Raw genomic sequence first — 21,112 nt, 5'->3', positions numbered from 1 at the left:
GGATAAAGAAGCTGTGGCTTATATAGACAACGGAATATTACTCAGTCATCAAAAAGAATGACATCCCGCCACTTGCGATAACATGGATGCAGCTAGAGAGTATTATGCGAAGCGAAATGTCAGTCAGAGAAAGCCAAATCCCATATGATCTCACTCATGTGTGGAACTTAAGAAACAAATGAGCAAAGGACTGAAAAATATGGAGAGTGGGAGGCAGGCCCAGAAATAGACTCTTCACTAGAGAACACATTGCTGGTGACCAGAGAGGAGGGGTGGTTGGGGGAAATGGGCGATGGGGGGCGAAGGAGCTGGGGTCTGATGGAGGTGATGAGTCACCACATGGCACACCTGAAACTGATGTTATGCCGCATGCGAACTGACTGGAATTTAAATAAAAACTTTAAAAACCACTCCAAGAAATCGACATTGGTATAACTCTATTAATTGCAAACTTTAATGGGATTTCACCATTTTCCCACTGTTGTCCTCTGTTCTGCCCTGGGTTCTGATCCACCATCCCGCAATGCTGTGCCTCTTTAAGGCTCCAAACCGTGGTGCTCCCGTTTTCTCGTCTCTCACGACCATGGGAATTGTGACCATGACACTGGCCAGGGATGGTGCTGAGTGCCCCTCTGTGGGAGGTGATCTGGTATTTTCTCAGGATTGGAGGCAGCTATAACGCACTGTTGCGCCTCTCCCGGTGCGGCATCAGAGAGACATGCTGTTGACATGTCCTTTACTGGTCATGTTTACCTTGGTCCTTGGTTAAGGTGGCTCCTGCCGGGTTTCTTCTCTACTAGGTCACGGTTTCCCTCTTTGTAATTAATATATTTGTATTTTGGAGACAATACCTAGAGACTGTGCAAATACTCTGTTCCTCCTTAAAGTTTTTCCCCCTAGTTTTATAGCATCTTATAGGTTGTGCCTCCAGTAATTATCGTGATGATGTTCCAGGGGTGAGTTTCTTTTCTTCGTTCCTTTACTAACGGAATCCTGTAAGGAAGAGTTGTGTCTTCTCTCCCATTTATGTATTTATTTACATGAGTACGGACTCCAGGAGATAGATCTATATATATCTAAATCAATCTCTCTCTCTCTCTCCCTAAATATATATATATATACATATATATATATGTATATATATATTAAACAACAGTTTGGATTTTAACTCAAACAAAGTAACTTTGAGTAAAAATGCCAACTGTCATCATTTTGTTGCTCAGGTCATTCCAGCTTTGCCCACTGGGAGGTTTCTTAGGTTGCACATCCATACTAGCCCGTGTAAACATGCGCGCGCGCACACACACACACACACACACACACACACACACAGAGGCATCTGTTTATTTCTGCATCTGTGAGTTCATCCTGAGATGTCGGGTCGGGTGTTAGTTAATGCCATACGGTCATTACTACAGTTGATGCCTTTCTTTCTTTCTTTCTTTCTTTCTTTCTTTCTTTCTTTCTTTCTTTCTTTCTTTCTCTTTCTTTCTTTCTTTCTTTCTCTTTCTTTCTTTTTTTTTTTTTCTTTTTTTAAGCTCAAGTCTTTTAAAGGCTTTCATGTAAGGACAGCTCAAGGTGACCATTATCAAGTTAGCAAGGAGGTTGAAGATTTCCAGGGAAGATTTTTGAGAAGGCCCCATCAAAGGTCAATATTTTGCTGAGAAGCGTTTGCTACTCAAATTCTCAGTACGTGTGGGTAAACAGAGATGGTATTTTTTTTTAATCAGTATTTTTTGTTATGTTAGTCACCAAGTGCCTTTTTCTTCTTTGTAGTTTCTTTCTGTGACCGTGGGAAGCCTGGCTCTCATGATTACAGTCTTCTTCTCGGTTTCCCGTAACCCTGTGACGGGAGGACAGTTTAGCAGCCGGACTGCAGTGTTGGTGTGGGAGCCTTTTTAGCATAGCTTTAGAGTGTTCAGTCGGCGCGCTCTATCTCAGTATCTCTTAGGTAATCCTCTCTCCTCCCGCCCTCTTCTGTGTGCTCAGGTGACTTGCTTCTAGGACACCTGGAGTCACCCGCCCACGGTCTGCATTCCTTCCCGGGTTCTCCTCGCATCCTGGGGAGCCGGGTCTGTGATGTAACGGGCAGTAAGACCGACTCTGTGGTTTGCAGTTCTTAGTTTCTACGAGTTCAGAGAGTTGCTTACCCACACAGTTTCCTACCAAACACTTCTATCACCCCCTGAAATTCCCACGTCCTGCTTCTCTGTGACCCTGTGATATGTACGTGTATGTTTACCTTTATAAACTGTCAAAAGATGTTCCAAAATGCCTGGGGTGTGTGTGTGTGTGTGTGTGTGTGTGTGTGTGTGTGTGTGTGTGTTATCTTTTTAGCCCTGGATATGTATGTCATGATATCTCATTGTAGTTTTAAGTTGAATTTCCCGGGCGCCTGGGTGGCTCAGTGGGTTAAGCCGCTGCCTTCGGCTCAGGTCATGATCTCAGGGTCCTGGGATCGAGTCCCGCATCGGGCTCTCTGCTCAGCATGGAGCCTGCTTCCTCCTCTCTCTCTCTGCCTACCTCTCTGCCTACTTGTAATCTCTCTCTATCAAATAAATAAATAAAATCTTAAAAAAAAAAAAGAATAAGTTGAATTTCCCTAATGACTGATGATACTACCTTTCACCTGCTTATGTGACATTTCTTGTGGGTTGAATTGTGTTCCCCTCCTCAAAAAGCTTCTAACTCCCAGAATATGACCTTATTTGGAAACAAGGTCTTTGCAGAGGATCCAGTTAGGATAGGATCCCTGGGGTAGGTGACATTAGGGTAAGTCGCATGTCTGTGAATTCCAGGACGACTGGTATTGTTATTAAACGGGGAGATTTGGAGACGGGTGCTTGGACACAGGGAGAATGCCATGTGAAGATGAAGGCAGACATTTATAAGCTGGGCAACATGAGATCGCTGGCCAAACTCCAGAAGCTAGAAGAGACGAACAGAACAGGTTCTCCGATGCAGCCCTCTGAAGAAGCCAACTCGGCTGACACCGTGACCTTGGGCTTCCAGCCTCCAGAACTATGATACCGTGAATGTCTGTTGCCTAAGCACCCCCACCCCGACCCCTGCCCAAGTCTGGGGTACTTTGTCCTTGTAGTCTTAGCAAACTAATACACCATCTATAGATAGTCTGGTGAAGTATCTGTTTAGATCTTTGACCCGTTTTTTTCCTGTTCTTGAGTTTTATATTCTTTAAATATTCCAGGTACACATCCTTTGAAGTCAGTTTTGTAGATGAAGAAATGGGTTCAGAGAGGAAAATAATTTGTGCAAGGTCACGTATGCTAGTCTATAGAAGAAGATGTCATTACAGATCAAAGATCAGCTCAGTTGTCCTCTCCTTAAGGGAGCTTTTCCCGAACTCCCAGGCTAAGTTGCCCATGTACCCCCTGTTCCAATCTCTTATTCCCATCTGTTACATTGAGTGTTAGATTATAGGGACACACCATTATTCATCTTTGTGTCCTCAGCTCAAGTCACATTGCCTTGGGAAATCCCAGGATGTATCTTACTAAGGGGTAACCTTTGTCCAGGGGGTAGACCACTCCCATCAGATTGCAGAGGAAGTTGAATGTCTAGCTCAGAAAATGGGCCAGGTTGAGAGTGTTACCATACTCCCTACTGTTTCATTTTGAGTCTATAATCATGTTTTCTATGGAAAATGCAAGAGTAGTTATAAGGTTAACCTAGATAAGACTTTATTTAAAAAGCTCCCTTTTCCAGAGAAAATTTGGTTCAGAAATGATTTCATGAAAATTCATTCATTTTATTGATGCTTTATTAATGTTGCCTAGATAAAGAATTCTACATATCATAATTTTCACTAATAGATACAAATGTTAATAAAAACAAGCTACTTTCAAATATTAAAAATGTTTTAGCCAAATATTGGTGCACTTATTCTCAAGTGAGCATGTTGTTTGAGACAACTTTAAAGCTACAGAAGATCAAATTTTGTGCTACACTAAATCATACTCTCCCATCATACAATCATTTATCAAAGAAAAAGAAACAATAGGAATGTGATTCATTAGGACATTCTCAGCGTTCATAAATGCAGCCTGTTCTTCCTGGCTCACTTACTGGGATCATTTCTCCCCTCCCTTCTTAGCACTTAGCTCACACTGGAGAAGAAGGACGTAACTTTGCCCCACCCGGAGCCTGCCCCTGCTTCTGAACCCTGACTCGGGGCATGGCCATTAGGTACGCCCTTACCCAAGGTTATCCAGAAGACTCTTCACTGCTGTCGGTCATTTCTAAAACTACTCTAACAAAATACCTTTTTCCTTCCCGTAAGTATTGTCTTTCAAACCATGTTCTCCGCATCCAAGCTCTCCATTCTCTGGAACGAGCTCGCCGGCGCTTGTGGGGCTGGAGAGGACAAGACTCTTCCGGAATCAAACTACTCCTAAGCTCAGAGCAAATTCGGTCATTTTACAATCCTTGCCTCAGGCCAGAAAATGAGTAGTGAGTAGGTTAGTTACCTTACTCTGAAAATGGAGAAAACAGGTACAAAACGAGATTAAGGGACTTAGTGTGAATGCCTGACATTTCCTTAGCACTTTTGCTTTTGGGTTACAATGAATCGTACGATCTGATGCTCAAAACGCAGTATTTGTGAACTAAGCAGAGCAGATGTCCTTTTAAGAGTGGAGATACTGGGGCTCAAAGACATGAGTCATTGGCCAGGGTGATGTCATCGGGACCCCAACTCAGAGCCTTGACTCCCAGCCCTCAGACCCCTTGCTGGTTGCACCACAGTTCCTCTTATGAACTTGAACATGGTGAGGGGCAGTGTGACCGCCCTAGCACCACCAACCATAGTGGACTGTGTAGATGCCCTGAAGTCCGAGGACATGAAGACCACTGTCTTGGATGAGGAATCCGTGCGTCATTTTCAGAGGTGGGCCAGACAGTCCTGCTGTCCTTGATACATGAAAACTGTATGTGAGTAACTGTGTAGTCACCATAATTAAAAATGTATGGGAACATGATAATAGACGGAGGCAAGCAACCAAATAGTAGGTTGGGGATTAAAGTAGTTCATTTGGGAATGTCCATGATTCAACTTTCAGAATAGCATATTAAAGGACAATCTTGGTAAAAGAGCAATACAAAATGGATTTTAAGGTTCTTATTTCTTATAATTTTGCAAATTCATTTTGAAAGATTTAAAAATGATTTGTTTTAGCTCTCCCATAAATTATTTTGACTATATAAAATTGGCTTTGGGTCGTGTAGGTGGCCCCGTCGGTCAAGCATCCAATTCTCAATTTCAGCTCAGGTCATGATCTCAGGATTGTGAGATCGAGCCCCATGTCAGCTCTGTGCTGGGCTTGGAGCCTGCATAAGATTCTCTCTCTTCCTCTTCCCCTCCCCTCTAAAAAAAACAAAAACAAAAACAAAAACAAAAAACAAAAAACACAACTCTGGCTTTTCCCTTAGAAAACCAGCATCTGTTAGCTTCCTTTTAAACATGATTTGATGATTAGAAGGCCTCCACTATGGGCGTGACCTTGCGGAAGAATTTATGACCTTGAGAATTTGTATTTTCAAAGATATAGCCTGGAGGAGAAGGATAGCTAGCAGGGCAGACTTCCTGTTTCTTCGGTGTGTACTCTGTAGAGTACATGGTGGTGTCGTCGAACGGAGCAGAACTCTGAAACAGAGCATGTGCGGGTTTGCAGCTCTCGGTCCGAATCAGCTCGTGGGGCACATAGTGAGACCTGAAAGTGCTCCAACCATCGAATCTTCCAGATGGGTTGGAAATCTGCTGCTGCTGCTTAATAAGACCTTGACGACAGCATTCCCAGGCTGGAAAATCTTCCTTTGTGGTGCTTTTTCCTTGAAAAGGGACATTGTTAAATTTTCTCTGAGAAACTGGCCTGATGAGACTAACACGTTTGGTCTGATAGGGAACATAGTCGAGATGGCTTGTGCTGTTTAGCTGCATGGTACCTGCAGGCGGGACATACTCCTGTGGTTTCTTGACTTCGGGTGGTGGGATTTCCCATGGTTGGAAGCTTTCGTGGAATTCCGTGCTTCCTTCAAAATGAGCATTTTGGGTCACTCTGGTGTATGGAGGTCTGCAGATTTTCGCAGTTTCGCCAGGAAGACCCTGAAAGTCATATCGGTGAGTTGTGAGATCCTCAAAGGGTTGACTGGTTGGCTTGTACACTTCTTTTGGCCTTTCAAACTTGAGTTCTAGCTGATAAGGTACGTAGTCAAGGCGATGACTTGTATCACCATTAAAAGGGACTGTAGAACGTTTGACCACGGGGCTGGGTTTAAAGCTTTGCCTGGGCTTTATCTCCTGAGGAGTATAGTCATCCTGAAATGTGGTTGAATTTCCAAATTTCACGGTGGGGGGGTGGTAAGCTTGTTCTGGTTTATAAGGGTCAATTTTCTGAATGTCCCAAGCTCTATAATCATCTTGAAAATAAAAAAAAAAAAGAGCATTTAAAATACTGCATAAAGCAACCATCTTCTAAAAATCATGACTCACTTCCCTCATTGCCAAACATCCTTCCATTTCCTTCAGAAATCTGAACACTAATCAAGTCTGACGTTGCTCAGATTCCCCTGATTTGTGTTTTCTTCATATCCACCTTCCTCTTCCTATCTCCCCACATTAGTGCATACAATTTCTACTTCTAGATTTACCTGAATACACAACAAGGGAATGGAACATCCGAGCTTGGATTGCTGATGGTTTTTGAAAGCCTGTGTTTTGGGTAAAGACAGAGTGTAGGAGATTATGGTTGCATTTTCCAGGAACTGGTTGGGATTTTCACCATAACACATGAAGTGAAAAGAAACCACTTATTTGTGGAGCATAAGAAATAACACAGAGGGCGTGGGGAGATAGAGAGGAGAAGGGAGTTGAGGGAAATTGGAAGGGGAGATGAACCATGAGAGACTATGGACTCTAAAAAACAATCTGAGGGTTTTGAAGGGGGAAGTGGGAAGTTGGGTGAGCCTGGTGGTGGGTATTATGGAGGGCATGTGTTGCATGGAGCACTGGGTGTGGTGCATAAACAATGAATTCTGGTACACTGAAAAGAGATTAAGAAAATAAAAAATAAATAAAAAAAGAAAAGAAACCATAAAATCTACTGATTAACATAAAATCAAAGGCCCTGATGTGTGGGCAAAAGTGATGGGGATATTATTCTTTGCCTTGGAGGGGCTCCTCAAATGAAAGAAAATTTAAACCCATTATACTGTAGGAAAGCCTACCAGACTCCCTGAGCAAACTTACAGAATAACTTGTACTATCCCAGAAAAATCATTGCCTTCAACTTCAGCTTTTCAGAAAATGGACTTCAAGGTATCATCAAAAGACAGAGGGCTATATAGAGGCCAGAGGCCTGAACTGAGTGCTTTTAAACATACCAGAACTTGTATGTAGAATTTAGAAGTGAATACTAGAGCTAAGTCTAAGATTTAGGGTTAAATACTTTAATTCTGCTTCTTGTGGCATACATAGACCATGGATGGAAAACTGAAGTACTTATATTTCAACCAAAGGTTATTAGTTTTTTTATTTCTAGATGAGAAAGGTAGAAAGCTAAGAAATACTGTGGAATTGACTTCACCCAAAAAGATGTACACCAAAAGAAATAAAATCTTGCCATTTGCGACAACATGGATGGAACTAGAGCGTATCATGCTTAGTGAAATAAGTCAAGCAGAGAAAGACAACTATCATATGATCTCCCTGATATGAGGAAGTGGTGATGCAACATGGGGGCTTAAGTGGGTAGAAGAAGAATCAATGAAACAAGATGGAATTGGGAGGGAGACAAACCATAAGTGACTCTTAATCTCACAAAACAAACTGAGGGTTGCTGGGGGGAGGGTGGGTTGGGAGAAAGGGGGTGGGATTATGGACATTGGGGAGGGTATGTGCTTTGGTGAGTGCTGTGAAGTGTGTAAACCTGGTGATTCACAGACCTGTACCCCTGGGGATAAAAATATATGTTTATAAAAAATAAAAAATTAAAAAAAAACATTAAAAAAAAAAGATGTACACCAAAGGTTAATTCATAAAAGACAGAGGTTATACAAGATGTTTTAGAATCTAAACTAAAGTCTATGTAATGTCTATTGGAAAGGCCAAAACTCAAATGCTTTTTATGTGGATTTGCTCTCTCCTTTGGAGAGAAAAATCCCTCACTCACAGACATTTCTGCCCCAATGACCAAGTTGTGGAGCAAATGGTTACCACCTCTACCTCATCAACTTACTGATGTTCATATGAGAGTGGATGTGTGGACCAAGAGCAGACAATCTTCAGGCCAGTAGAGACAGACAAAACAGCCTGGCAAGAAGAGATGAGCTGGGTAAGCCATTCTTGTTCTTGTGAACCCAAATTTGAAAATATGGAAACAGGTGAAAGTAGGAGATGAATCTAAAGTATGTCATGATGTAGTAGTTTGCTCTCATCTGAACCGCTTTAAGCCCATGAGGTGTCTGAATGTGTTTGCTCACCATGAATGTCTGTATGCAGACCTCCATCCCCATTCTTATATAATGAGCTGTTCGAGGTTCCTCTTTGAAGACAAAAGTCTTGAGTTGCACATGTAGTTCTCTTCCTTGGTATTTGGAACCTGTTCCCTGTGACATCTTACAGCACCAATCCAGGGGGCTCCATCCTGGGGATTTCTTTCTCAATCTATATCTCATCCAACAATCCCCATGGTTTTAATACTACCTGTAAGCTGATGGCTTCCAAAGGTTGAATCTCCATTCCAGACTTCCTTTTGAACACCAACTCCCCATACATATCTTCCTACTAGGTATCTCTATTTCAAGAGGCAAAGTGACACTTGGTATACTCCAAATGAATTATCAATCTTGGAGTTCTAAGTGAAATTTTTATTGCATTTACATTTAATATAATGAATGATCTAGATGAGTTTAAGTTGACTATATTGCTATTTGCTTCTTTCTCAAATGTTCTTTGTTCCCTCACCTCTTATTTTCTGCCTTCTTTTGGATAAAGGGTATTTTTATTATTCCATTTCCTCTGTTAGCATTATAATTAGAATAAAAATGCATTTTTGACTTATTAGGGTATCTTTTTGGCCTACTTGAATTTAAATTGGTATTTTTACCACTTTTAGAGCAGTGTAAGAAACTTTCAATGGTGTAATTCCATTTACACCCTCCTGCCTTCTGTGCTATTATATTTACTTCTGTATTTATGTAAAAATATATAATTATTCTTGTGACTCTAAGAAGTCAATATTCTTTTATATGTTCCTATAAAGTTACTCCTTCTGCGTGTTTCATTACTTCCTGGATTTCATGCTGCCCTCTGGAATCATCTTCCTTCAACCTGAAGAACTTCCTTTACTACTTTTTGTAGTATGGTTGGTTAATAACAAATTCTCTGGGGTTTTTGTTTGTTTGTTTGTTCCTGGAAACATTTTTATTTTATTTTTTGAAGGATATTTTCACTAGACATAAAATTCTGGGATTTGTTGGTTTAAAGTTCTAGGTTTTTAATTTGTTTTGTTTTTACCCTTTCAACACTTTAAATATGTCATTGCATTATCTTTGGGCTTCCATGGCTTTAGATGAAAAGTTAGGTATATTTCTAATTTTTCTTTTCATAATTAATGCATAGTTTTTCTCTTACTGCTTTTGAGAATTCACCTTCACTTGGTTTTTGAATTTTGATGAAAGTTGCCTAAGTGTGGTATTCTTTGTATTTATCTGTTTTTTTATCTTTGTATTTATCCGATTTAGGTCACCCTGATCCAATCAGGTGTTGAGCTAGGCTGGTATTCAGGGGCACTTTTAGTTAGACATAATCTTCCTTTGGTTGAAAGGACAAAAGTTGTGGTGTGTTTGTGGTAGAGCCCTCATTCTGTGGGAATTTCTCTTCTAAGCACTTACTCCCAAGTACAGCTGTGGGATCCTTCTGGCCCAGTCTCCTAGGGCATCATACCCCCTACACGCTCAGCAAACATCCTACAAGGAAGACCCGCTATACACCTGGAGGACTGATAGGTTCCAATGTGTCATGCCAGTCCACATATCACGTGCTCCACTCATTTCCCTTTACCCAGCAGAGTCTTTCTGCTTCTGCCACACTCAGTTTTCCACCAAGGCCCTGGTGTGACCAGTGTTCTGGAGAAGTAAACAGCTGGCTATCGTAGCTTGCCGTCTTGGCAAGTTTCTTTGCTTCCACAGCTGTCTAATGCCATTAAAGAGATTTCATACACTTTAAAAAATTATACATATTTTTAGCTATTGCAGTGGAAATAATGGCTTTCTGCTATTTAATATATCCTCCCTGGAAATGGAACTCAAGCATTTTTAGCAGCTATGAGAAAAATGCTAAGCACTTCAGTCTGGTAATCAGTGCTTCACAGTCTGATCTCTACCTGCATTTATAGAATTATATCCCAATCTCTTAGTTCCTGAAATCCTCTGTTTACAGAAGAACCCCTTTATTTTTCTGGCTCTGTGCATTTTTGCTCACTTCGTCCTAGTTTTTGTGTTGTCTCTCCCTCTCCTATAGATCAATACTTACTGGTCAGGCTGGCCTGAATCTTGTTCAGTCTAAATTTTTGAAACATGACTTGTTCCATTAACTTTCTAGTGAATTATCCTCCTCCCTAGTGATAACACATTTATTTATTGCTGCTATGGTTAATTTGTTATGCTACTATCGCTTCTTTTCCTCAACCATAAAGTATCTGTTAATAACCACGTACAGTTCAGATCTCTGTATTCCCTACAGTGCCTAGCACAGAGCAGAGTATCCCTTAAAACATTTACCAACTCCAGTGCTGGTCTGTTCTCACCATCTACATTTCAGTATAAATGACTTTCTAGCCTGAGGCTGCTGGGAGCAGATAGGTTTCTGTCTAAGATTAACCTGTCTCATAGAACTGCGTCTCCACAATCTAGAAGCTACCTTCTCACCAGAGCCCTACAGGGTTTCCTCTTCCTGTCTCTTTACCATACCCCCTCTGTCTTTCCTCTGTTGTCTGATTCTCGGTAGTTAGAGTCTCTTCTCATCGTGAGTTCTCACCAGTTACCGACCTGTCCTTAAATAGTTATCTACAAAACCTAGATCATCACAGAGAAAGAGTACTACCTTGGCCCCTCATCTCATGCTTCCATACCTAGAAATATTTCCTCACTAGGAAAGGTCAGAAGCGAGAAAGCCAGAGGGACCCCAGGAACGCTGGATTATGGGGGTGGAAATATGGGAAATCTACAGGAAACCCAGGTAGTGAGAAGCTAGAATGTGTGTGTGATGTGTAATTGTCACAGCATCAGGACAATATTACTGATATTTTTTGATAGATTTTGTAGGACAAAAAAGAAAAGAAATTCCTACTGTGGTTGTTAAAATACCAGTTGTTTTCACCAAACAACTTTATGTCAAGTTGTTATTTTATGTCAAGTTATTACAGCAGTATCTGACCTCCTCTGCATACCAGGAGATACAGACCTGTAATTGTCTTATGCTAAATTGCATTATAAGAATATATTTGTTGACCGTATACATTGTCTTAAAACTTTGCTCCTTGTGTAGCATCTTATGTGCCCACAGCCAGAAAGATGAAAGCACAAGTTTCCCAACCACCCTACTTCTAGATCATAGCGAATTGGTAAACATGCGTTTACTTACCCATTGAACTGGTAAGGGTGATATTTGAAGAATACATACGAGTTCAGCTGCTGTCTATTTAAACCATAAACCACTGCTTTTATTGTGGGTGACATCAATTTTATAAAAGGGCTTTATATGAGGACATACCACTCAGCTGTGTCACATAATGAAAAGGATACACACTTAAGTATGCAATTACATTGCTAACAAAAAATAGTAGGTACTAATAAGATACCTTTTTTTTAAAAAAAAGGTCCCACTCTCCAAGAGCAATAGGGTATTTTAAAATCAGGTTGATTTTTGGAAAGAAACTAGCCATACATTGTCCAACCCCTGGCTCTTCCGAGTCAGCTGCCGACAGGGAGAAGGTGTTCGCACGCTTCTTCCATGCTGGAAATCTTAGAGAAGCCGGTCTGCTAAGTGGTGGCCCAACATTGTTACCAGGTGGATAAGCCTCTTTTATTCCCAGTTCAGTATCGGGAAGCACCTGCTTTATCCTTCACCCTAGTCTTTATCACTATAAAGGGAGTATTTGGCTCTCTGACTGCTAACACTTTTGCTGTATCAGTTGGCTCAGAACTTAAATGGTTAAGACGGTTGCTATTTATTTGACCTTCTGTAAGACTCCAGTACACTCAGTAGAGTTCCAAGTTGTTCTGGAACGGAGAGAAAGGAACAGTGCCAAATCAATGTGGCGTGATGTGACATAATGCTTGTGCAATGGCATCCTTTGTGTTTACGGGTGACCCTTTGAAAAACACAGGGGTTAGGGGCCCTGTTCCCCTGTATAGTCAAAATTCTGTGCAGAACTTTGACTCCCCAAAACTACCACTGGCCTGCTGTTGGCTAGACACTTCAACAGTAGCATAGCGGTCAACATATATTTTGTATGTTAAACGTATGGTATGCTGTATTCTTATAGTGAAGTAAGCTAGAGAAAAGAAAAGGTTATGAAAATCATAAGGAAGAGGAAATACATTTATCGAAAAGAGTATACACATACGCAGATCAAACCACATTGTTTGTGGGTCAACTGTGTATGTTTTTAGGTAGTGAAAATGAATTATGTGGCTAAATTTGGATAGAAATCCAGGTCTTTGAGGTCTCAATCAGGCGAATGGTCTTTTTTTCGCTATACTATGTTGACCAAAACAAAAAAAGTGTTCCTAAGCCATGAGAGCGAAGTTTGGCAACACCCCAAATTAGGATTGGACATTGGATGGAAGTGAGCCTTAGTTTTTTGGGCTCTTTCACTTTCGAAATGGCAAGTTACCTTTATAGGTTGGGACAGTGTCCACCTTTCCTTGTTTAACTCGTTGTCTCTCCAGAGGCCGGACTATGGCCACAGGCTGCACTTCGTAAGAATTAAAGTCCCGTTTGTAGGTGGTGCCAAGATCAATCTCCCCCTGCTTTGGTTTGTATTCTTCTGGCACGTGGCGAGGCTGTTTGACTATCTCATAAGGACGATAATCCGATCTGAAATATATAAGTTTGAAACATAGCCTCACGGGTTCTTTTATTTCTAATTATCCCAAAGTAGTATTGAAATTTTCAAGGTTTATTTCAGTTGAAAAGTCCAAGAAGATATTAAAATGGTGATAGTTGTTAAACTACTGAAGAGAAGTCATTTAATTCCTTTATGCCCTGTCTAGTGACTAACGTCTTAAGAAATATGTCAAAAATCACAGTTTTCAAACATCATTAGAATGTGGATCTTCAGCTGATTGGATCTTACATACATAACATCTTTATTTTTTAAAGATTTTATTTATTTATTTGACAGAGAGATCACAAGTAGGCAGAGAGGCAGGCAGAGAGAGGGGGAAGCAGGCTCCCTGCTGAGCAGAGAGCCTGATGTGGGGCTCAGTCCCAGGACCCTGGGATCATGACCTGAGCTGGAGGCAGAGGCTTAACCCACTGAGCCACCCTGGGGCCCACATAAATAACATCTTTATGTAACTTAGATTTTTCCTAACATGGAAGGAAATCTTAGGTGAAAGATCTAATGAGTCTAAGGAAAAAAATTTAAATATATCCCCTGGGTCTACTTTGTCAAAATCCTTATTCATCGTAATTAAAAACTAAGCTCTTTGGGCATGCTCTCCTCTTACTGAAATCATGTCATCTTCCTGTTTATTATTAAAGAATCAATTAAATAAATTATTAACGTCTAAACTTTGGCCTTCAGTCGTAAATCACATTCATGATATGGATGTGATTCCGACTCATCTTCGGACCCGCGAGAAGCCCTTGCCATGGATGAGAGCCATAGTGCAGTCCAGCCACCATGGGCATGCTAGAACATTCTGTGGCGGAAATGGTCCTACAGACACTGGGGCTGTCTGGTGGGTACAGACCCAGAGTGACCAGATGGCCTGGGTCCACATCCTGGCTCTGTCGTTCACTGGATGCATGACCTTGGGCAACTCAGTTAAGCTGGCCAGGCCCCCGTTTCTTTCTGTGAACGAGGACAATCGTGTCATCTAGTTCACGGGGCTGTGTTACGGACGCTTACACACGTGAGCACATGTGTACGAGAGCTTGGTACACAGTAAGGGCAACATGTCAGCTACTGCTGTTATGACTACACGTCTTCAAAACTGTGTTTTTTCTGGTGAGCTCTACTGAGCATGTCCCTCATTTCATCGGTTTAAGTCACCTTGTATTAATCACTCTTTTCAATTTACGTCCCCCAGCTCCTAAAACCAAAAGCCTCGCTGACTCCCTTCTCCTTCTCAGGAGATGATTTTCTAGACTTGGCTCCTCTTCCTCGGCCCCATCCACCCATGGCCGGCCGGGGCCCAGCGCCGCCTGACGGGCCACAGTGGCTTCTCCGTGACCGAGTCCCTTGGACGCCTGTCGTCCTCTTCCCCGATGGGCATTACTGCCCACTCCCTGTCTCCAGGAGACTCTCCTCCTGCCTCCCTGCTGGTTTCTCCTGAGTCTCTGATGCAGCTTCGTCCCCCTCTCCTCGGCCACGAACGGCCGGGGGCTTCTCAGCACTTGGGCCTGTTCTCCTTCCTCTTCTCCTGCAGTGCTCCCCCCGCCCCGCAAGACAGCTCGACTCCCACAACTTCCATCCCTCCCGAAACAGAAATGATGCACCAATTTCTCTCTCCGCTCGGACCCTTCTCTGAGCTCCCTACCCGCACTTGCAGAACCTCACATGCCCCCAGCCGACCTGGTCCGTTTGCTGGCGCCCATCGTAGCGAAGGGCATCACCGCAGGGACCCCGCTCTCGTCCCACACACTACGGCTCCCTCCCGTAGCTGCCCCTTCCTCAACTCCCATCACCTTCCCCTCCTAAATCCCCTCCTAAATCCCTCGCAGATCTCACCGTTTTCTCCATCATGACCACGACAGTCCAAACTCCCACAATAGCTCATTCGAATCAAATCAACAATTCCTAAACTCATTTACCTGCGTCCACTCCAGCTTCGGTCTGTCCTCATCTGGTGCCCAAAGGGATCCTTTCACATGCGAATCGGACAAGTCCTTCCTTGCCTGAGCGGCCTGGCCTCTTCCTTAACCCCCTTCTCCACCCGCTCAAAACACAAGCAAGCAGGCAGGCAGACAAACGAGCAGGAAAAGAAACCTTCAGTGGCCTCTTACTGCTCTAAGGACACAGAAACCACCACACGTGGCCCCTTGGCTGGTCGCTTCCTCTTGCTTTCTGCGATTCCCTTTCCTACTCCTGCAGCTTCACACCCTTCGGGATTCCACGCATTCCACGCATAAACCCATCAGAGTCCGACAGGAGGACGCAGGCGGTAACCTCTTCAGCACCGGCCACAGCAACCTCTTTCAAGGTATGTCTCCAAAGGCACAGGAAACAAAAGCGAACATGAACTTTTGGGACTTCATCAAGATCATTTCCCTGATAAAGTCAAATCTTTTATTCCGCCTCTCAAGTCACCTCGTGCCTCTCCTTCATGGATTTTCTCCCCGGAGCGATTTTGTGTTTATTTTGAGGGACATGTTGCCCCCCCTCACTAGACCGCAGCACCCGGGAGCACAGCCACCCCGATCCCCTGACCGCTCTATCCCCGGGGCTCAGCACCGTGCCCGACACTTAACAGGCGCTTACTAAGTATTATTTAAGAGATAAATAGTAGAAATCACATACCTCTTATTCTCAAGACATCTGAGTTGTTCTTTGTTCTTCCCGAATATCAGCTAGAGGAACAGAGACTAAAATGCAATCACGGAGTGGAAGAATCCGGGAGCGGACAGAGAGAAAGCTTAAGTCTTGGTTTCCCTGGTTAGAGCAAATGTGAGGAAGTGTACCGCCACACCCAAAGCAGCTTTCTGTGGAGGAGGGTAATGGCTAAATACACTCGTGGTCATCGGATGTGTCCCCAAACACAGGACACGTCCATAGCCATCCTACCAGGGCAGGCTCCCCGCCAACTCTGGCGGTCCTCGAACTGCACTGAACGTACTAATGTGCATCTAGACATCTGCTCCTCGCACAGTCTCGTCCTCTAGTCTAGGAGAGCATCTGATGACCCTTTATTCTCTGCGCAGATACATCGGCTTCCTGCTGCCTGGTCCAGCACAGCGGACAGGAGGGAGTGAAGGAAGGGCTCTAGACCCCCAGGGTGAGGCTCTGGGAAATACCGCCAGTTCCCCGGTCAAAATACAAAGAAAAGATGCAATGTTTTCCTCAGTGTAGAGATGATGATTTAAGAAACGGAAATTTTAGTTTTATTGGCATAATTGGACTTTTTGGGAGTTGGGAGACCCTTTTCTTTCTTTTGGTGTTGTTCGTTTGGTTGGTTGTTTTTTGTCTTTTGGGGTTTTTTGTTGTTTTTTTTTTAAACTATGAAGGGGTACTGAACAAGTCACCTGACAAACCCAGAATTGAAAGGCAATTACCTTTTTAAAGAAAGATATGGCACGTTATACTTTCCCAATTTCAATATTTAGAACTAGTTAAATGCAAAATAGTAAAAATTGTGAAATCTCCATTGAGCCATTAAGGCATGGAGGCAGAATGAACAGTTCAGAGAAGAAATAGGAGCAACCACGCCCATTTGCTCTTCTCAGTTATTCAGTTTCTTCATCTCATTTGCTTTCAAGTGTGTCTTGTTTACTTATCTGCAGTTTTGTTTTCCAAGTGCCACTGCCACAAGTCCTCGAGCCACGGCAGGACGCAGTCCCACCAGCGGTCAGTACTAGTACTTGACCCTTTTCACTGGGAGACGGCGACAGAATGGCCAGCGATGCTGGTTAAAAATGCAGATTCCTGGGGTCCACTCCGTTATCTATTGACTGTTTTAGGTGGAACCCTGGAATCTGCAATTTTAACCCTTCCAGATGATTCTAGAGCACACCAAGTCCGAGGGCTGTGGAAGATTTTCAGGTCTGTGGGCGAGCCGCACACCTACAGAAGTCGAGCCATCAGTGAGGCCCTGTTACTACAAGAGCTGCCTGGACTGTGAAAGGTAGACGTATCGGACTAAAAGTTGGAAGGTTTCAACCTTTGCTCATGCAAGTAGAATAAGCTCCATCTAAATGATATGAAAACAGGTAATGCAGCAAATTAAATTTATTATAGTGCATTGTAAACCCCCAATTATAGAAATCTGATGTATGCATTCCTTGAAAGCAGAAATCTCTATTTATTGATCTTTTTGTACTTAACATGTAAGATTGGACCTTGAATATGGTGTGCACATTAACAGAATTAGGAAAAAAATTAACCCATTGATGAACATATGAAACAATTAAAAAAAAAAAAAAGAGCTAAGTCCAAATGAGGAGTTTAGGCTTAGAAGGATTTTTTTGGGTCTATAATCCACTGAATAAATATTGAGTACCTACTATGTGCTAGCAGGCATCGCATTAGGTTTCTGGAAGTAGAAAGCTAAGAGAAGAACAGACACAGTCCCTGCTTGCGTGGGCCTCTGGAGTGGATCCATGATGAACAGGAGGAGGATGCTTTGAGGGCTTACACAGGGGACTGTTACCCAGCCTGAGAACTGGATACACGTGTGTCAGAGGCTTTCGGAGTGAAAACTGAGTTAAGATCTGTAGATTACATGGACATTAAGTGGGGTGAAATTTACAAGTAAGTAACATAGTATATTGGAAGGCTCCATGGCAAGGGAATCCTGATATTTTCAAGAAAAGAAAAATGTCCTATGGGATGTGAGCATTAAAGAGCACAGTGAAAATAAATTAGAAAAGCAATTAAGGACCAAACCATGAAGGGATTTTGGTATATATTAAATACAGTGGGCAAGTAGAAATATTTTAAGCAAGGAGGTGATTCGGAGTAGAACTGCATTTCAAAAAGATCATCTCTGCAGGCTGAAGTGTAGGAAACAGATTAGAGATGTAAAAACTCGAGCAGAGACAGAAAAAACAGGAGGTTCCTGTATTTCTCTAGTTGGAGATGACAGTGTAAAGCAGAAACAATATAAGAGATTTTAAGTGTTTAAAAAAAAATCAATAAAACTTTTCATTTCCCTTTTCCCTTCTTACTTTCTGTCATTCTAACTTAATTTTTGTCTTTCTTTTTTCTCGAGTTGCAACTCGACTAGCTTCTTGAATTTGTTCAACTTCGATCAACTTAATAGTTCACTTTAAAGAGTTAAAAAACTTTATTAAGACCAGAAGAGTTGGGAGAGAAATAGATAAAGCAGTTAGTTTAATATTTACTTAAATGTTGTTATTCCTTCCATTTTACCACGGCCTGCTCGGAATTCTTGCTTGGGTTTAAGACTCTGAGGTGGAGGAACATTGCCATACGTAGGGTATTTTTCCAAATATTCAGTGGTGGGGCAAGATACGCCAGAATTTTCATAAATCCTTGTGGCTCCACGTGGACAGTGATGTCGCCTGTGCAAACATAAATAAACTGAAAGATTATTCTGACTTCCCCAAATATTTTAGGATAATTGTATCTTAGAGAGACCTTCAATACACACAGAATCTCTAAATTTAAAAGCAGCTTTCCTAAAAAACAAACACAAAACACCTTTATTCTGCAATGGTATTTATCAAAACAAGAAAAAATGATGTTATATCCTTTGTGGTGGAGACTCTGGTTTCCTCTGACGAAGATTTAGAGGGTTTCCTTGTACTAAGAAGCTGAAAAGCTCACATGCATGGCTCCCAGAGCCCCCGCCGGCAGGTTCCATGCAATTTAGCTTTCTCCTGTTGGACGTTCACCTGCTACTCCGACTCAGTGCTATCTAGGGAGAGGGGGAGAGCCCAGCCCGGCTGCTGGCAGCATTGTGGAGGTGGGGCAGAGAGGCTGGAGCCCTAGTTGTCAGGACGCATTCAGGTTTCCACGGTGCCTTCCTGACCCACCGGCAGCTCCCTGACCTTGGCGGTAAGGGGTGGTTCTGAGGCCTACAGCTCGGCTGCAGTTTCCTGGTTGTTGGCCGAGGCCGTGGCTCCCTTGGCAGCCCAGTTCTGAGGTGAGATTTTGGGGAATTTTTCCTGAAAAGTTTATTTTGGAAACTGTTTCTTTGGTTCTTCCAACAATTCTGTGAGCCACACAAACTCCTTAGTAAGTTCTTTTATTTCTGGGCTGGGCCGCAGTAGATTATATTGTCCATAACGCAGAATCCTGACCAATATATCATAAAAGCTGACAGCAATAGTGGTTGCAGAGAATGGGGTTGACCATTAGGTGCGGCCGTTGCAAGATGCGGAAATTGTAAACAGTGAAAAAGTGGGTTGTAGAATATAGTATGATGGTATGCTGTTTCTCTGTTTCCTTTCCGAGGACTTGTAAAGCAAGTCTTAAAGAACATTTATGGTGGGGACTATGATTATGAGGGATTTTCACTATATTGTACATTTTTTGCCTTGCATTTTCGTACCATGCCTCATGTATATTCATTTCATACTCAGAAAAGAAAAAGAAAAAGAAAAACTTCTTAACAAGACAGAAAAACCCAAGCGAACAACAGAAAAGTAACATCCAGCAATGCTGAAATAGGAGGTCAGCTTCTCACACGCTATGTCATTTGGGGACCTGAGCTATGTGCTAGGGCTAATAGTACAAGCCCAGGGGAGGCTGGATTCGAAGAAAATGCATATGCTGTGCCGATGCAATCAGAGCTGGCGAGGATATCGGAGCTCAGTGAACCCTCAGGAAGAACAAACGAGAGATTAGCTGCTCTGCTTGGAGGGTGCTGGTCAAGCAGAAGAACTGCGGTGCAGAGGAAAGTGAAAACACGGTGTCAGGGCTCTTCAGGAAAATTCCAAGTCCGAGGGGTCAAGAGATTTGGGATTGCTGGCTGGCAGCTGAGGCTTTGGGAAAGTCCTGAAGTGACTTAGCACCACACCTGACCTCTTGGGAAGCCCAGGGACACGGTGCTTATTAGGTCATGCATGGAGGTCCTGCTAGGGGTGCACGGAGTTAAAAGGATCAAGTCGAGGCTCTGGAATTTCTCGTCGTTCTTAGTTTTATTTTCCAGCAAAGGCATACGTTCACCTTATAACAAAACAAGTAAACACTGAAAAGCTTATAAAGGAAAGCAAAAGTCTCCTGGCCCAACGTTTCCAGTCTCTAGAAAAGAAAAAGCTTTCTGACGATCTCTCCTTTTTAGTTTTTCTGGGGGCTGCGTCGGCTGGTTAAGTTTTTTACGGGCTTTGAACATCTTGATTGATCCGCTTAAATGACCTCACAGACACGAGACGGACGGGGCGGACACCACTGCACTCACTTCCCGCTGTCCCGGGGTCGGGCGTCGGTTCCGCGGCACCCACGCGCTCCTGGCGCGGACTTAGCAGTGACCGGTCCCTGGGCCAGCCGGGAGGCTGCGGGAGGAGACCGTGTTTACACGGGAGGGAGGTGGTCAGGCGGGACCACCGGCGCAGTCCGGGTTTCAGGCCGCAGCCCCGCCCCTCTCGGTCGGGCGGATCCCGAAGGGAGCCCAGCATGGAGCGGCCGCGGCCGCGGTCGGGCCTGGGGGGAGAGCGGCAGGCGGAAGGACGCACCGACGGGCTCAAAGCCCATGCACCGGCCCTGCCTCCTCCTCCTCCCTCTTTCCCCCGAGATGTCCGGAGCGTCCGCTGTCCCGCCGGGATCCGATCGCACCCCCGGCCAGCCGGAGGACCGGCCGCTCCGGCGCTCGCAGCCTCCGCCCGACCCGCGGGCCCGCGGCCGGGGGTCTCAGAGCAAGGGAGGTTCGGCCCCGGAGCCGGGCCCGTGCGAGGGTCGGGCGGAGGCTGCGGAGCGGGCGTCCGCGTCGCTTCATCTCCTAGGTGACTAGGCTGCGGCCACCCGCACCCCGGCCGCCGCCGCGCTGGCCGTTCCTTACCCGCAGGTGCAGATCTGACACAGACACCGGCTCCTCATGCTCACGGCGCACCGCTGCAGCCCCGCCGGCCCTCTGCACACCCGGTTCCGCGCGGCCCACGCTCCCGCGGTCGTCAGGGCAACCGCGGGCGCCTGGGAGACCGACGCGGCGCCGGCTTCCGGCGCGTCAGAGGCGCGCGCGGGTCAGA

General features: G+C 43.9%; 1 protein-coding gene across 2 annotated transcripts; it reads right to left on the bottom strand.

The window, feature by feature from the left end:
• Positions 1-5,413: 5,413 nt before the first annotated feature.
• On the bottom strand, positions 5,414-21,106 carry SAXO2 (stabilizer of axonemal microtubules 2). 2 transcript variants are annotated; one of them, XM_032341955.1, is made up of 4 exons: positions 20,926-21,106; positions 18,308-18,487; positions 12,915-13,117; positions 5,414-6,435 (listed from the first exon to the last, which is right to left on the bottom strand). In XM_032341955.1, exons 1-4 carry the CDS (start codon positions 20,961-20,963, stop codon positions 5,492-5,494), a joined length of 1,365 nt encoding a protein of 454 aa, XP_032197846.1. In that variant the 5' UTR covers positions 20,964-21,106; the 3' UTR covers positions 5,414-5,491. The 2 variants fall into 2 exon arrangements, 1 of the variants encoding a protein (XP_032197846.1); XR_004285549.1 differs by lacking the exons at positions 5,414-6,435; positions 12,915-13,117; positions 18,308-18,487 and adding an exon at positions 18,909-20,422.
• Between the last annotated feature and the right edge of the window lie 6 nt (positions 21,107-21,112).

This window comes from Mustela erminea, chromosome 5 (genome assembly GCF_009829155.1).
Source record: "Mustela erminea isolate mMusErm1 chromosome 5, mMusErm1.Pri, whole genome shotgun sequence".
In the NCBI taxonomy this organism is placed as follows: domain Eukaryota; kingdom Metazoa; phylum Chordata; class Mammalia; order Carnivora; family Mustelidae; genus Mustela; species Mustela erminea.
Note: the sequence above shows the minus strand (reverse complement) of the source record. Positions and strands in the feature narration are given on the sequence as shown.

What these genes read in the sequence shown, in the direction of transcription:
- SAXO2 (XM_032341955.1), bottom strand. Translation starts at nt 20,963, where the DNA reads ATGAGGAGCCGGTGTCTGTGTCAGATCTGCACCTGCGG. An exon ending in TGTCAGATCTGCACCTGCGG is followed by an intron (nt 18,488 to 20,925) that starts GTAAGGAACGGC and finishes ATGTTTGCACAG; the next exon opens with GCGACATCACTGTCCACGTG. An exon ending in GAAGGAATAACAACATTTAA is followed by an intron (nt 13,118 to 18,307) that starts GTAAATATTAAA and finishes TATATATTTCAG; the next exon opens with ATCGGATTATCGTCCTTATG.